The sequence below is a fragment of the Manis javanica genome, chromosome 5 (genome assembly GCF_040802235.1).
Source record: "Manis javanica isolate MJ-LG chromosome 5, MJ_LKY, whole genome shotgun sequence".
NCBI classification, from domain to species: Eukaryota; Metazoa; Chordata; class Mammalia; order Pholidota; family Manidae; genus Manis; species Manis javanica.
The window spans coordinates 117804478-117821413 of NC_133160.1; the positions used below are offsets into that span (position 1 = coordinate 117804478).

General features: G+C 31.8%; 1 protein-coding gene across 3 annotated transcripts; it reads right to left on the minus strand.

The window, feature by feature from the left end:
• Positions 1 to 2072: 2072 nt before the first annotated feature.
• On the minus strand, positions 2073 to 16634 carry CSN1S1 (casein alpha s1). 3 transcript variants are annotated; one of them, XM_073237504.1, is made up of 19 exons: positions 16548 to 16634; positions 15059 to 15121; positions 13452 to 13487; positions 12958 to 12978; positions 12522 to 12560; positions 12050 to 12073; positions 11595 to 11618; positions 11459 to 11506; positions 10242 to 10265; positions 9173 to 9205; positions 8045 to 8068; positions 7895 to 7939; positions 6997 to 7038; positions 5626 to 5643; positions 5498 to 5539; positions 5121 to 5162; positions 3954 to 4111; positions 3267 to 3310; positions 2073 to 2442 (listed from the first exon to the last, which is right to left on the minus strand). In XM_073237504.1, coding segments are annotated over exons 2-18 (672 nt in total). In that variant the 5' UTR covers positions 15110 to 15121; positions 16548 to 16634; the 3' UTR covers positions 2073 to 2442; positions 3267 to 3309. The 3 variants fall into 3 exon arrangements, with proteins under 3 accessions (XP_073093605.1, XP_073093604.1, XP_017518210.2); XM_073237503.1 differs by having other exon boundaries at positions 7895 to 7936; positions 11459 to 11509; XM_017662721.3 differs by having other exon boundaries at positions 11459 to 11509; positions 16548 to 16633.
• Positions 16635 to 16936: the final 302 nt, after the last annotated feature.

Here is a 16936-nt window from a genome sequence, read left to right on the forward strand (position 1 = left end):
TTAAAATTTTCAGAGATGTAGTGGATGGGATAATTATTGCTTGAAAAATGGTCAAACCAGAAGTGATCTGTGTGTGAGGCTAATTATTATAACTGTAGGGAAAGTTTAATGACAGTCTCATCAGGGTGATTTTTTAATGTATAAATATTAAAATATTCTGGAGAACAGAATTCTGGGTCAAGCTACCATCAGAGAGAGTGATGATCACCCCAGCCCCAATTTCTGAATAAGAATCAATATGTAGATTTATATCCCTTGAATGAAGGAGAAGCCAAAGTTCTATAAGAAAGATCCTGATATAATAACATCATATTTCCAACCCTGGTTCTTGACTTCACCCTGTGAGTTTGGAGGCATTAACCTTGGAAAAGGGAACTATCTGATCATCTTACAGACCCTGGGATCCATTGTCTGTCTTACCACTCATGACTTGGAACGGAGAATATTCTGATTACCTGTTGCTCATATTGGGACTTCCCTTAGTCAGCTAATAATCATTGTTGTCACTGGAGTTTGCCTCCTTTCAGGCCTGGTGATAATCTAAATCACTCATGGTGAGTTCTCAGTTCAGAGTGTATATCTAGAAACTGGTCAATCGAATCCCCACATTATCTCCCTGGAGAAAGGAGGTAAAAAATACTGAATAGAAATAATTCTTGTGTCTCCTTCCATAATAAAATAACAATCTTGCTTCTCTGGAGCAATTGTAGTGACTGTTAAAAACTAAAATATACAAGGATAGTGAATGATATCATTACTCTGTTTCCTCATTTGGCCTTCTCAAGAGCTTCTTGGAGAATATCAATGGATAACTGCAAATTTAATGAGGTGGTGATACTTATTACAGGTGGTATTTTAAAATATGCCGTCAGGTAAATTCCTAGGACTTGTGTTATGGCTAGTAACATGGTAAACGATTTTTTCTCCATTCTGCCTTTAAAACTAAAGAAGAAAATAATACCAGAAATAGTGTGCTTTCATCTTATAAAACAGTGGTTCCGCCTCATGTGACACTTTTAAGGACATGTCTTCTCTAGTCTTGTACCACAATGCAGTCTGCAGGAAGCATAACTGTCTTATCTTTCTATGGTTCATAATTCATTAAATCGATGAGTTTGTTCCTATAGGATTCATAACAAAAAAAGTATCAAGTCCTTGATGCTTTTGGAAGTGACATGATAACAGAAACTGAGAGATACATTTAATGATGACACAGGGGCCTGCATCCTCCACTAATTTCCTGCAGGCCCAGGAGTCTGAGTATGTTGGCAAACTTTCTGTAGATGAAAACAAGTTGTATCACCTTGTACTTCTTAACACTGAAAGAAGGCAGAAGACCCAATGCTAAATGGCTTTCTTTTGATTTTCAAGGCAAAATATTCATGTTTGGGTGTTATATATATAATCAGTAAGGTGCAGAAAAGCTGATGACTCTCTAGTTGGTTTAGGCTGTGGTACAAGAGACCTTTGTCATTTGTATGTAATGACTTGGTGGATGTGGTGGCTCATAAAGGGTCATGACAAGTTAGGTTGGTTGGGGAGCCTGGAATATACCATGAAAAGTAAGTCTCGCCAGGGGCTTTAGGATACCAGAGCAAGTAAATATTGTCATTTTGAGAAATAGCTCCTTATTGGGCTCTGGAAGATACTGAACAGCCCACAGTGGATATTAGGTGAATGTGTGTGCTGAGATGACCCTCTAAATGGTTATTCTCTAAACTACCTTGCTATAAATACAGGTATAATTAAGTGAATTGGACCAAAATGGGTTCTGATGGCAAAAGTAAACTGCATAATCAGTTGTTCAAATTCCCAGTGTGCCCACTACCACCACACTGCCATTCTCCTCTGCGGTGGTCCCAGGGGAGGTGCCCTATGAACAGCTCACTTCAGATGGAAGTCCTCAGACCCAGTTTATGATTGGCCACCATCAGCCATAAGTGACATTAAAATTTTTTCATTGATGTGAAAGTGTTATACAAAATATAGTGAAAACAAAGTGTTACATTCATAAGACTCATAAAGGATTAAACATTGCTGAATGGAATAAGGACAGGAACTATGTATTGTGCCTTAAAATGTAGTTTATTGAAAAGAAAAAAAAACTCAGTCACTGCACACAATTATGTGAAATGATGGCACTTACAGAAAAAGCATATGTATACAAAATATCCATATAAGAGACTTAATAAAGACTTTAATACACTCTGATTCAATGGACTTCATACTGGCATGATACAACTGGAATTTAGGCAAGTAAACCATCAGGAAAATATAGCCTAAGGAAAATAATGATGTGTTATCTAATGTAAAGCAGAGAACAGAAGAAGAAAGATTGTCCTCAATTTGGGATTGTCCTATTCTAAAATAACAGCTGAAGCCTTTGGATCAGATGGTTTTACATGATAGAAGAAATTTAGAGCATGGAATTTTCAATCACATCTGTAAACAGAAAAATAAATAAATGGTTATATTACATATTATTGAGGGAAAGAGACGATCATGATATGATACATTTTAATCATCATTTTCTCTTTCTCTTAAGAGGAAGCTCACAGTGTTATTTGTGCTACCCTGTTCCTGGCATACATACCCATTGCTCCTAATTATTAAGTTATAAAAACAATTTATGACTAGATAGTATGTTAATTTACAGTGACTAGAAGATATGGCAAAGCAATTAGAAGAAAAGGTTTCCATATAGTTCAGATTTTTAACATATTCCTTAGTTTGATCTGTTGGAAGGGAAGTATCCACCATTGGAAATGGAAAACACACACACTCACACACACACAATTAGAAGCTCCAATATAGTAGATGAAGGTAATTAAAACAAATCTATGCATGTTGCGGTGTGTTTGCCTACTAAACATCACCTAGTTTCACTTTGTGACTTGCCAAGGCTTTCTATTGCAGAGAGTAAACAAGATACCACTGCTGGGTTCTCCAGTGTCTCAAAGTCACATCTTCATGGAAAGTTAGTAATAGTCACATTCCTATACTTGTATAGGAGTCTCAGTATTATATATTATGATAGTTAAAATTAGGTAATTTTTAAGTTTATATTTAAGTATAGTATGATTATGAAACAAAATTGCAAATGTCTATGCCAATTTAATTATTATCTAAGTGCTAATGTGTCCACAAGTAGCTAGACCTCAGGAAAAATATAGACAAAAACACAAACTTTATAGTCTCCAATCATATCTTTGCACTTAGTCCTTACATGGAAAAAGGATCAATGGTTAGGTAATTTCCAAACTTACCATGAGCCATAATTGTGGAGTTTCTGAGAATTGACTTAATTTTTCTAAAGAAAAAAATTGTTAAAATTTTTGAGTGATAAGTAATAAAGTGATAAAGACAGCAATAAATTTTTTCTAAAACAGGGAAAAATGACTGCTACTTTTTGTGTCTAACTTCCCTGCTCTATACTTAGCAAAGATTATTATATTATATTTAATCACCTTTAGAGCTTTAAAATATAAGCATTGCTATATTATTTCAAGTAAGCAAAAAGGATTTGAATTTAGGATGGCAGGATGCCAAAATCTATGATCTATTCCCCACCTTTCATCCTTATGTACATCATGGGTATAACCAAAAGGAAAGCATTTAAAGCTTAGTAAAAATGCAAAGAGGATAAAGTTGAATTATCTATAAGAGCTCTTCATATTTTTAATCTGGAGAGATTTTTCCCCACCCTTATCAGAATGAATTTCACTTATAGAATAGTTAGCACTGCTCCACATGTTCCTGACTATTGGATTTTAACATTAGCCATAGATGCAAAAAAGTATTACCAATTTTCCATTTCAGAAAACTCTAGTATGAACATTAAACATTGATTTACCGTGTTCATTATAAATCTGTTTTAATGGCATGTTCTGGAAGTAAGTTTATTTTATTTCCTTTGGTAGGTCATCAATATGGAGTAATTTAAATGAACTTACCACCACTCTGATGCAATGTCAGTTTTTTCAATGTTCTCAGAGACGGTGGGTTTTGTGATGTCGTAGAATGGCTGGTAAGCAATAGGCTGCATGAATTGTGGAGGGTAGTACCAAACAGCATAGGGATAGGTATCAAGTTGGTAGAACTGTTGGAAAGGCTGGAAGGAAAGATCATTGAAAAGCATCAATGTTATGAGCAACCACTGTTTCGAATCTCTGAAAATGAATCATTTCATTCTTTTCTGACACATGGCTACAAGCAACACAAGAGGTGATTACTCTGTGAGATCATAGAAAGGAAAAGAGAATCAGTTACCTTTTAAGGCTGAATAAAACTTCAAAGATGGAAGAAGCAACCTATTTAAAATGCTTTTTAAGCTAGAGAGCTGGGAACTGATAGTAATTTTGTTAATTGTATTACCGGGAGACAATTTCTTCTCAGACATCAACAATCTTACAAGACTCACTAAGTGGAAAGTAGTGGTTGGAGGGCTCCACGATTGGTATGGAATTTGCCTAGCTATACACAGGAATCAGAATTTTTATGGCAGTACATATTGATTGTAATTGGTTATTGCCTTAAAAATGAAATCAGAAGCTCCAGCAGCACTGTGGAATGGATGGAATTCAGGGCAGGGAAGAATCAGCATGTGTTATGTATTAATGAAGATCTCAGTTCACAGGTGAGCAGACAGAGTGTTTTGACGAAGACATTCAGTAACTCTCTAGATGGTTTCTTCAAAAGAAAAGTGTGTCAACTCATAGATCTCCAATGTGTTTTGCTCAAGAGAGCAAAACTGTAACTGAGCTTGAGGTTACTGAATATAAATCACATTTGAGAATCAAATTATGGGCATAAAAGATGTAAAATAAGAACTCTGTTAAAGAGAAATTAATGTAACCTTGGAGATAAACATTTCATAGTGCTTATGGTTATAAATATGATGCCTTCTTTAGCTGAGATAGAGAGAACAGCTCCTATTCCAAAGAATAGTGACAAGTAGTTCTCATCTCTCAGGTCAGTTAATATAAATCATTTTGGAAAGTTGAGAATGAGAAATAACTGCCTGAGAAGAAGATCTCTTCAAAAGTGTGAGACTATTTAAAAACAAACATTTAAACTTCACAGAATGTTATTATTGTGTGATTTATCAAGCAAAATATTACCAATTGGATGTGGTTGTATTCACTCATTCTGCGAAATTGTTGCTGTAATAAAGAAAATACAGCGTATTTTAAATTACTTAGATATCATCTGGTACAACACATTCATTTTACCATGTACCAAGAAATACCAAGAGTATATCATCATCAATGAAATCTAGGATAAACTGCCAGAATTACAAAAAATTGTCAAAATGCTTTTTATATTTTCTAACTTCAGAAAAAAAATTCAACTAAGGCCAGGCTTACGATAGTTTGGGAAAGTAACAAATTTGTTAGGGTTCATATTCTGGGGACTACATATTTTCTCTTCATGGCTGTTTATTAGTCATTTAAATCATTTACATTTTATCTTTGATAAATTTTAAATAAGATATTACCAGTTGTGGATGGAAGAACAAATTCTCTCTTGGAATATATTTCTGTTAAAGAAAGAAGAGCACATGTTATAAAAACACAGCACATAAAGGAAATGTTAAAATATCCTATACTTAATAAATAATCTTACCTGGTCATAGATAGCTTCCTGAGGAAGAAAAAATATTTTCTTTTAGTATATTGATTTTATTCATTTATTCATTATGAATAGTAAACATTTACTAGGTACTTTCACTCATTCAGGGGCTATGCTAAGTTCTGGGACACAACTATGAAATACGATGAGCACTATGGGCAAGACCAGCACTTGTGAAGGTTGCAGCCTAGCTATATCATAGCTAAGGTAACAAAATATATTTTTCACATAATTTCTTAGATCAGTAATGATGAATCCCCTGGAGTACTGATATATTTAAATTTATTTGGATTTTAAACACAAGCAACTGGGAAACTGAAATAAGAATAACAGATGGGAGTCCAAATTAAATTCATTATTGACTTTGATGAAAAAAAAAATGTGAAAAATATAACTTTACTAAACTAGGATAAGGCCTTTTTCCTGGTCTTAATTAAGTCAAATTTCTTTGCTATAACTAAAAGCATTTTTTTGTTTTGTTCTGATTTTTGTTTTTTGATTTTTTGTCCTCCCAGTAAAAGACTACAACACTCAAAAGGATCAAAACTAAATCATGGTACAAGGGTTGTGCTGATTGATGTTTTTGATCTTTGCACACCCTTAGCACATAGGGAGTTTATGACACATAATTCAAACACACCCCAATGAAAGGCCTTCATAATACTATCAGAAGTGTCATGGACAACTTTTATAGAAACTGGGCAGGGACAGAAAGAGGTGGGATGAACATTTTACTGGACTTCCTGTAAGCTAGACTCAGGGATAGCTGATTGGGGGATTGCTCATTCAATATTCAAAATAACAACAGGAAGTAAGAATAGCTACAGTTCCTTTTTACACATTAGGAAATAGGTCCAGAGACAATAAGATCAACTCATTCTTTCTTAGAGAGTTTTGACTAAAGCAATTTGAATGTTGAGTACTCCTGATTCCTTCTCTAAGGTCTACATTGTTTCCTTAAACAGAATGTTTATTTGGCATATCTGTGTTTTCATAAGCAGGCATATTTATGGAATCCCCAACCAGAATTGAATTTGGGAAAATAAACAAATGATAAATTCCTGAATATAATGTATCATTAGGGATGCTCTAAAAAGATTTGATGTAGAATTCAGTCAAAGTACATTTCTTTCTGATTAATAATTATAGATATGACATATAGTATTAGTCTAGGCAGAAATGCAAAGAAATAGCCTTGACAGTAAATAAATAGGCAATTGTATTAAAAGTTTGTCAGTTATTAAAGGTCAAGTCTAGAATAAATAATTTCTTTAGAAAAGTGAAAACATATTTGAGTGAACCCAATTCAAAATGTAATATATTTTAATACAGCAGAATATGACTTTGTATTACAATAAATATTACCAGCTGGTGTTGGTTATATTTGTTCAGTCTGCGAAGCTGTTCCTATTCAAAATGAAAAATATTCTCAATTGCTTGGATACCATTCAGTCCCACCCTATCATTTTCAAGTAATGAAGTTAAAATCCCACAAAGCCTTTTCCCAAGAGTAAAGAATGTGGAACTATTTACCCTACTCTAATGTTATTTCTATCACAAATAGAAATTGGACTAATTCAATTATGCCTTTTTAAAACATAAGAAAACTACTTTCTTAACTAATTTTTACTTAAAATAAATTACAATGCAGTCAGATATAAATGAGTACTCAGGCAATTTTATTTCTTTGTATTTTATGTCAGAATTACTAAGAAAATTGAAAGTTGTTTTTGCTTTCTGACTGAAGATTTAACTTTGGCAAAATTAAATTAGAGTATTAGATGAACTGAACAAAAAATGATGATATTTCTAATACTAGCCACATTCATTAGTTGTTTACTTTGTGCAATAGATTGTATTAATTGCTTTACATCATTTAAACTTTATTACATTGTCATTTTAGAATTAAGTTATAGACTTACAAAAGATAAGTAAACTGTCTAACATCATATGTGGGTAAAATGTAGAGTTTACAATCAAACTCAAGTCTGGCCAAATCTGTAGAGTGCCACTTAAACACTATGTCTTTCAAATATAAAAGCAGACAATAAAATACAAATATTTGACTGAAGTGAATTAAATGCTGGGATAAAAAAGTTGTTAGTTTTATTTTCAGATAGGAATCAATAAACTTCTAGAGTCCATCAGACTGCTTACTATGAATTAAAGTTTAGTAGATATTGAGGAGAACTAATTTATCAATACTACACCCTTACTCATGCTTTGATACATTTGCTATCGATAAACTTTAATGAAATTTTACCAGATAGTGTTGATTGACCACATCTTCCCTCATAATATGCTTCTGCTAAAATAAAAAAAAACATATGTAATATTACATATATTTATATATGTATGTGTTGTTTTAGTAAATTGTAACATATATATTTTAAACTTAGCAAATATATCTCACCTCTGCACTGCTGGGAAAAACTTCCTGAAAAAAAAGTATGTACAGTTTTAGTTTTATATCTTATTAATTTACATTTAAAGTAACAATATTAACTAACTATATAGTATTGCTAAACCTGTGGTAACCTGATGTTAGCCACAAATTCCTGGATAACTGAGACAAGATAAGTAATTTGAGGCACATGTTAGACTCGAAGCTCCCTTTTCTCTCACTATTTTCACCAGGGAAGTTTTTCAGGATGTTGAAGGTAGATATGAAATATTCACCATTTCTGAGTTCACAGAAACCACATAATTGAGTTAATTTTATTTTGTAACTTGGATGAAGGTCTTCTCCCAAAGTTAAAGGAAAAACCTCATCACCTATACCTGCTATATTTTTTTTCTTTAGATTAGCAAGCTGTAAAGGATTCCAGTGTCTCATTAACCTAGAATTTGTTGATTTCTACACAGAATGTAACATTTTTACATCATTGATTTAGAAGCATAACCATTATTATAATTTTTAATAACAGGATAGAGTTCTACCAAATCTGGGAAGGGCAAAAATAATTAGGAAAAAAATGCTTGGGCACCTCAGATGTCCAGAAGATTGTTTGCCCAGAAATAATTCTGTAATTTTGTCTCTGACAGATAGTTGCTTTCTTACATCAGTTGGGTTGATATTTACATGTCAAATTAGGATAGAACTACATATGAGTACCTTGTACAATGAGACCTTCATGGTACAATAAGCTTTCATAAACATTTTCTAACTACAGTTGACCAATGAACAACAAGGGGGTTGGGGCCCTGAGCCCCCAACCTAAGCTGAAAATTCCTCTATAATTTTAACTCTCCTATTAATAGCCTACTGTTGACTAGAAGCCTTGCTGATAACACAAAATTGATTAACACATATTTTATATGTTATATGTATTATTGTATTATATACTTCATTCCTACAATAAAATAAGCTAGGGAAAAGAAAATACCTTTAAGGAAATCATAAGGAACAGAAAATATATTAATAGTACTATACTGTATTTACTGAAAAAAATCCACATAGAAGTGGACCCACATATTCAAATCTCTATTGTTCAAGCACCAACTGGGATTAGTACACTAGATCAACATCAAAATTATTTACCTCACTTGATGAACTGCTGCCAGATTCCCTTTGCTAAGAGAAAAAAAACAGTGTTACTGTACCTGGAACTTTTAGAATCGGAAGGAAATTAGTTCCACACTTTCATACTAAGTTGCTAACTTCTAGTTTCAGAACTGAAAGAAATGGTATGAAAAGATTCAAGGCTAATATAATGTATTTTCTTGGAGTATCAATTTTATGTAAAATATTGATAAAAATTTATTTAAAGTGGAGGTATAATGACTTACTGAATAACTTAAGAACATTTTTTTTTATTGAACACAAGCATATGATTGAGTAGAATGCAAATGTACATGGATTTTTGTGATAAAAATGAGACTTGAAGAAAGAGTGCTAGTGAGTTGGGTCACACAGAACCCTGAGTTGAGTGTTTATTCTCATTTTATCCTTGTGGCTACTTTGATGTGAATAAACTGGAAACAAGGAAATGCAACAATCAATTTCAGCATAGAACCAAAATTACACCATCTTTTAAAACATCTACACTTTGAAAGGTTTAGTCTTTTAAGTCATGTATGTATGTTTACATATGAACATATTTGTTCCTATGAACCTATTTTAAAAGATTCATATTAATATTCAACAGACTTTTCATCTATCGTAAGAGTTGATTAACCATATATTATGAGCTAGCAGATTTTTTCTTCCATATTTTTAAATTAGGCTTATGCTAGGCGATTGCTGCATAGATTCTTTCTGTGCAAGGACTACCCCCAGCACAGAAGAGAGTGAGCTCAAACCTTTAGACGTCAGAGACAGGGTTTTGTGGTAGTCTCATGTTTCATTTTAAACATTCACGTACACTTGCTTTTTACTTTTCATTTTAATACATTAGCCATGTTTACTGATCACTGATAATTATTTAAATGATAAGTTCCTTTTCCAATTTTAACTTTATCTGGCACAGCACTACATTCTTGGGTAAAATGGCCCTGTTTGAGAAGTTAAATCTTGCTCCAGTTGAGAAGATAGCTTTCTTAAAGCATATAGCATCTACTATGTGTGATGTATGAGGGTAGAATTTATTAATGAAATAGAGCCATCTTACCACAGAGTCTCCCATGACATGTTCCTTAAGAAAAAGAAAAGAGAATTAATTTTATTTTTCATGATGAATATTCAAATGTAAAATAATAATTAGCAAATATAGTAGATGCCAAAGAAAATAGAAAATTGATGCAATAGCTAAGGGATAAGGAAAACAAAAAGCCTGCCTACTTTGGCTTGAGTTAACCAAAGGATTTACCTCCCTAATTTGCATTCCAGAGTTTAATAAAAACTATTTTGGATTTTTATATGTTGTGACAAATCAATGTAATAATCCTACACTTTCTTTTAAACAGCTTAACATCGTTTTTTCTTTAACTTGACTTTTGGATGTTAAACAGGAGCTTTGGATTAAAGATGTGTGGTAAGTAAAACTACACAAAGAATTGGTTAAATGACACATGAATACTTCAGCAAAATGATTTTCCTCATCTAGTACATTGTGTTCGGTGTTCATGACAATGGCAATATACAGAATAGTGATATTGTCGTAAACAAGCTCAAAATATTAGTGTTGGTTTAGTTATCCAGCTAATTCTGGCTGACATATAAAATATTATTTTCTTTGAATTAGAGATATTTGCCTTAGTTTTGACTTAACAGTCAAAACTTCAATGTGGGTAGGGTATTTAAAGGAAATGTTTTGTTTTTCTCTTTTCCTTATATTGGATTTGATAATTTTAAAACAACATTTTATTTCAGTTGATTCATTCTTAGTATCTTGCCAAGAAAAGACACTCATTCAGGTATGAAGGATAGTTAAGGAGATGTACATTTTTATGTCAGAAATTTTGAGCACTTTGTGGTCTCAACACCATATATATTAAAAATCTATGAATTTCTTTTTTAAATCATGTTTACAAAGAAAGTGGATCAACTGTGACTATGTAAAACATTCTTGGAACAGATATATTACTTTATGTAATATCCTTAGTGAAGCATTCCATCAACTTTGGTGATAAATGCAAACAGTTGACCAATCCATAATTTCATTCATTCATTCATTTTAATGCCTTATCTCCTCATAGCTACAAAGTTAAGTCAATGAAATCAGTATTCTTTAGAATTCTCAACAGAATTCACTGGCCATTTGAATGTCTGAAAAGTTCAAGGAAAACATAAATGCCACAGAAAAAATATGTTTTCTAAATTGAAACACTTCTTTTAGTGCAAGAATACATTTTTTTTGCCATAGTATTTTAAGAAAATTTTTGGTACCTTGATTTCATCACTCTGTTTTTCTTGTTTTTCTCTCAGAAGTTCTCTCTGCTAAAAACAATACAGTACAGCTTGTAAAATATACTTTTGAAAAGACAAATTTTAAAATAATTTAAATATCATTGGTGTTCCTTACCCTGTTCATTTCATTTTGGTATTCCTTAGGAATAGAGCAGAAAAACAACATTAATGAAGAGAGACATAAAGGAATAAAAATCTGTGAGATAGTTTGCCTTACACTGTGCTGCTCCAAGTTAAAAAACAAGTATGTTTTTCTTGAATGCACTAATATTGCTTGCTCTATCATTTCTAACATTGTCTCTTCGCTAAGCTTTCTTTGCTTAAACTATATGTAAATGTGCACTTAGAATATTTAAAACATTTTTTCCACTGAATTTTATTATTATTATTATCTTTCATTTTGTTTTAGTCATAGTTCTGAGTCCTCTGTATCTCATCTGTCTGGTTCAATAAATCTAGTGGCTATTTACGTAAAAAGACAATAAAGAATTGGACAGCACAACACTGACTGGGCAAGCACTACACTTGCCTCCCTTTGTTCACCCTATAGTAATCTTGAGACTTTCTTACCTCTCTTAATTCTCTTCCTATAGGCTACAAAAAAAAAAAGGAAGAAAGAAAGATTATATTAAAAATCATTCAGGCAAAATTGGGTTGCCCCAAATCTTTGAAATAGTATCCTTGAAGTGAAATTCCTATTTGTGTTCTATTTGACAATAAAGTCACAAAATTACACAACATATATGGGTTATTATTTAGAGATAGAGAACATTCCATCTTAATGAGTGTGGAAGCTGTTTATTCTACATAGATTATGCAAAGGAAAGCACAAGTGTGCAAAGAGGCAAAAGTATAAAATTTGAATTTAAAGCAGCTCTTTAATATTTGCATCTGTGGTTTCAATATTCTTTGTGGGTGCCTGGGTGACTGAATGAAGGGAAAGTTTAATCAAGTTGAGTGAAAAAACTTTTATAAGCTAAATTTAAATTAATTTTCCTGGAAAAATATGTTTGTCTTTTAAGAAGAAGTGGATAACACTCACCAGAACAAACCTGGAAAACTGTCTTTCTTTGAGGGTTTCCTATAGAAATTAAGTTGTGAATTATAAAAATGAAAACACACCAAAAAAGAGCATCATGTTTTTCCATTTGAACCCAAGGTCTCCATTTAATTTGGTAAGCCAGCATATTTCTTAGGTAGAAGAGAAGATACTTAAGTTTAGTCTTACTGTCTAATTTTAAAATCCAAAGGAGATACCCTATTTGGGTCTTTGTTCACCAGGCCTGGAGATTTAGTAAGTCCATGCCTATCAAAATGTCAAAGGAGGAATTGAATAAGGATTTAATCAAAACAGAGAATTCAGAGAGTTATCCCTGTACCTGAGCACATGAGTATATTTGAAGGTAAATAAAAATTGGAATGAAGCAGACATTCAACATTCATCATAACTAACTGAAAGAGAGAAGGAAAAACCGTACCTCTCTGCTGTCTGGTTCATTCTACAAAGAATAAATAAAAATAAAAAGGTATTAGTTAATTGTGGACAGAGTGGAGGATTAATAATTTATAGAAAGGTGTGATCGAGGTTTCTAATTCAAGAGACAATGTGTTAAGTGAAACCAAGTTGTAAATCATATGTTTGAGTGCAGGTAATAGAAGTAGAAAGAATCAGTATATTAAAATAAACCATATTAAAATATTCTGTCTAGGTAACTGTATCTCTTGAATATTAAGATTTTTATTAACCACAGATGTTTATCAAAGTCCCTATGCCCTCCTCTCCAAGAAGGTTTGTGAGAACAAAACAGCATTTGTCAGTACTTGAATTAAAGTTATTATACCTCAGTGAGTGTGAAACTGGCTATTTCATAGAAAAAGAAGGAACAGGTCTAGGGTCTATATGCTGTCAATATAATATCATCTAAGTTGCAGAATTAGAGGATGTTCTTGGAGCATAAAATAGAATACTTACTTGAATGAGTTCTGGGTGTCTACTACCAGAAAATTTCTGTGAAAAACAATGCAAGGATTGTAAAACTAAAAAACAAAAAGCAATAAATATACAACAACAATATACATATAATATTATGAATTATAACCTTGCTTTTTAAAAAAGGTTTGTATTTTAATAGCTAAATCTGTCTGAGACCAAATTTTCCTGACAGCAAAAACAAAACAAAAGAACCATAATTATTTTGAAAAATATCAAAGAAAAATAAGTTATTTCCCTCTAGAAAATGTCAAAGAATTGAGAAAACTAGATAAAAAGGCTAAAACTGAGATTTTGAGTTTTAATTAATCCAAAATGATAAAGAAGTTATTTAGATTTCTGAACTATTTACATTACATGATAGTTCTAAAGGTGATTTTAAACCATTAGAAATTTTTGGAGCAAAAGGTGTATTTTCCTAACCATATGTTGTTTGTCTGGATTTTATTTTTATCATCAATTAAATTATATAAAATTTTATCTCAACCTGCATTTTGACTGTGAGGATAAGACTTGAGTTTGTTAAATGATAGCATGTAAAAAACTGATGTGTTCTTGCAATAGGAGTGTAGCATCTGTTTTCTGGACACTTTTATCCATTTCATTTGTGAAAGGGCAAGGTAAGAACTAATCCAATGACACATTTCTAAGAGACTTGCAGTCAGATATCGCTTTCTATGGGTGCTTAGGGTGTAGGGTAAAAAACTGTATTGGTTAAAAAGTGGTGGTTATTGTGATTGGTGATTCTGCATTCTACAAATGGGGATTTTGAGAATAAAAGTCTCATCAATAGATTATCGCAGCATACCAGAAACTTTTGCTTCTGTATTTGGTAGTTTCAAAGGCCAAATATCCCAGATCATTATTTTATCTGTATTGATTTGTACTCAGGTGATCCCTGTATATTGCTCTCACTTTCATTAGATACACATTACATGGGGACAAAATAACTTTGCTTTGCATAACTAATTGAATAACTTGTTTTTAAGAAGAAAGATTCTTTTCATTTACATTATCTAACTTCAGTTCACTCTCTACAGTGACCACAGTAACTTGATCTCTGAATCAGCAGAATCAACCTGGTTTTCTATAATTTGGAAAAAAATGATGGACACAAGCCATCTCAAATGGGGTTCTGACTTAGGCTTCAAAAGTAAAATACACTGAAACTTGTGGCTTTATGCTATACTTGCTAAGAAATACTGGGCAGCCATTTATTATATGTCTGCAAATATGCTAATTTTGTAATGGACCCAGGGAAGAACCTAATTAAATTCTTTTGATATTTATTATATTGTGCAATACTTTATTTCTCCTTTTATTTACTTTTTATTCTTAATTTGTGTGTGTGTGTGCGTGTGTGTGTGAGATGGTTGTATATCAAGTCAGACATTTTATTTTGAATTAAGGGCCTGAATGGGCTACATAATGATGATCAAATGTGAAGCATTACCAAAACTTTAGTATCAACACGTCAGTAGCTAATTAGAGATCATCCCATACTTTAAGATTATTATTCTCAGTATTTTGTGTTTAATGTTATGTCAGGTCATGTCTAACAAGAATCTTAAATTCTCTACTGTACTCACAGGCCTGGCAAGAGCAGCCACTACAAGGCAGGTAAGGATAAGAAGCTTCATGATTTCCCAGGCCTATGTAAGAAAACAAAATAAAAAAGAATTATGTCTTACAATAAAATTTGTTTCAGGAAAAACTATAAAAAAAGAAATTCTTGATTTTCCAACAAAGGAGCATCTTATGAAAAAAATAGTTTTGAGAAGTAGCATTTTTATTAATTTATGATTTTAAATATTGCTATTCAATATAAATGTTTATCATTCTAGTTATCTTGATTAATGCTTATATTAAGAAATGCCAAGTTCTTAACCAATATTTGTATTCACTAACACTCTAAAACAAAACATTTGATCTTTGTAGTGGTAATATGGTTTTATCAGAGGACTGGAGAAACATCCATCAGTATTTAAATACAATTTAGAGAAAAACATTTTCTTCTAGATCATCAGATTTGTTAAAGTGGTTAATAAATAAATCTACTGAGAACTGGCATTTGAATTACTTGAAATTTTTAAAAAATGTCTTTCTCCTTTATCTATGTTAGAACGTCTTGTTCTTTAAGAGTGAAAATTGCTGCCACTGCATCATGTAGCACTATTAACCTCCATCAGTTATTTTTTAAAAGGATGTAGCTATCACTTCATGTTTTGCTATATTGATATATCCTTGAAGATGATTGAATTGGATGGAATAAGATTCAGATTTCTTGTCATGTTTGATTTCTTGAGTTCCACAAAACTGCAAGAATCTAGAAATACTGACATTTATGTGTTCTTGGAAAATGGTTTCCAGAGAAATTAGGAAAAAAATCAGGTTACACATGCAATCTGTTTATACCTTAGTCAACAAAATAAGGTACAATTTATTTTGACATGTTTTATATATGCTGCTTCAGTTTACAAACTCCAGAATCTAAGTGCATTTTTAAAGAAGGTATATTTATGAATATAATATGATTTTACAAGCTTTATCCATTTGTATCTTTCCAAATACCCAAATATAACCATCTTTACAACAGTCGTCATATATCTCTGTGTTTGTTATGTCTATAATTTATATATCCTACATAGAATTAATTTTACTAGCCAAATGACATGGAATAAAAATAGGCTTGAAATATTCTAACAGGTATGATCTTTACTACGGTAATTTAAAAAATCAGAAATTATTTTGCATAACAACTTTCCATAGAATTATCCAAATATTTCCAGTTACCTCACAACAAATCTCTACCAAAATTATGTATCTAATTTTTCAATATATATATGATTTTAATTACCAATTATCCAAAATGATTTAGTCTTTATAAAACTATACTGATTTTTCTCCTAAAGCTCTGAGATGGGTGGTATCAAAATTTGCAAGTGCATTTTTAAGCTATTAGTATATATCACAAGAAACTATCAATATTTGCAAACACATAGAAAAGGTACAAATGCATCTTAATGAAAAGTGAAAGATTACACAATGTGAAATCAATGCCATATGTAAACACAATACCTTGAACCCAAGAATGGGAGGAGGAAGCAAGCTGGATTGCTGATGGGGATGATGGCTGATCTCTTTGCTTCACAGCTATTTAAATCTGATGATTAGTAAAATGCTAATTTTGTGGTTTCAGTTCAACCAATAGATTTATTTAAATTCTAAGAAATCTCTCAAATAGGAAACTAATTTTCTGTCCATTCCTTTCCCAAGAAATTCTGAAGAGAGTTTTTAACAATAGAGTGATTCATGCTATGATAAGATGATACAGGAAATAGAATGACATTATTCAAAATTAAAATACAAGCATTTCTAGATTTATGGTTATTATGGGGATATGATTTTATGTTAAATGGGTAATTGGAAAGGCTAATATATCAATAAAATTATTTTTATTTCTTTGG

Excerpts from the sequence above, each read along its gene's own strand:
- CSN1S1 (XM_017662721.3), bottom strand. The coding sequence starts at position 15,109 with ATGAAGCTTCTTATCCTTACCTGCCTTGTAGTGGCTGCTCTTGCCAGG. Across the intron at positions 11,619-12,049 it reads TAGGAAGAGAATTAAGAGAG|GAATACCAAAATGAAATGAA; the intron begins GTAAGAAAGTCT and ends TCTATTCCTAAG. Across the intron at positions 11,510-11,594 it reads ACCAAAATGAAATGAACAGG|CAGAGAGAACTTCTGAGAGA; the intron begins GTAAGGAACACC and ends TATTGTTTTTAG.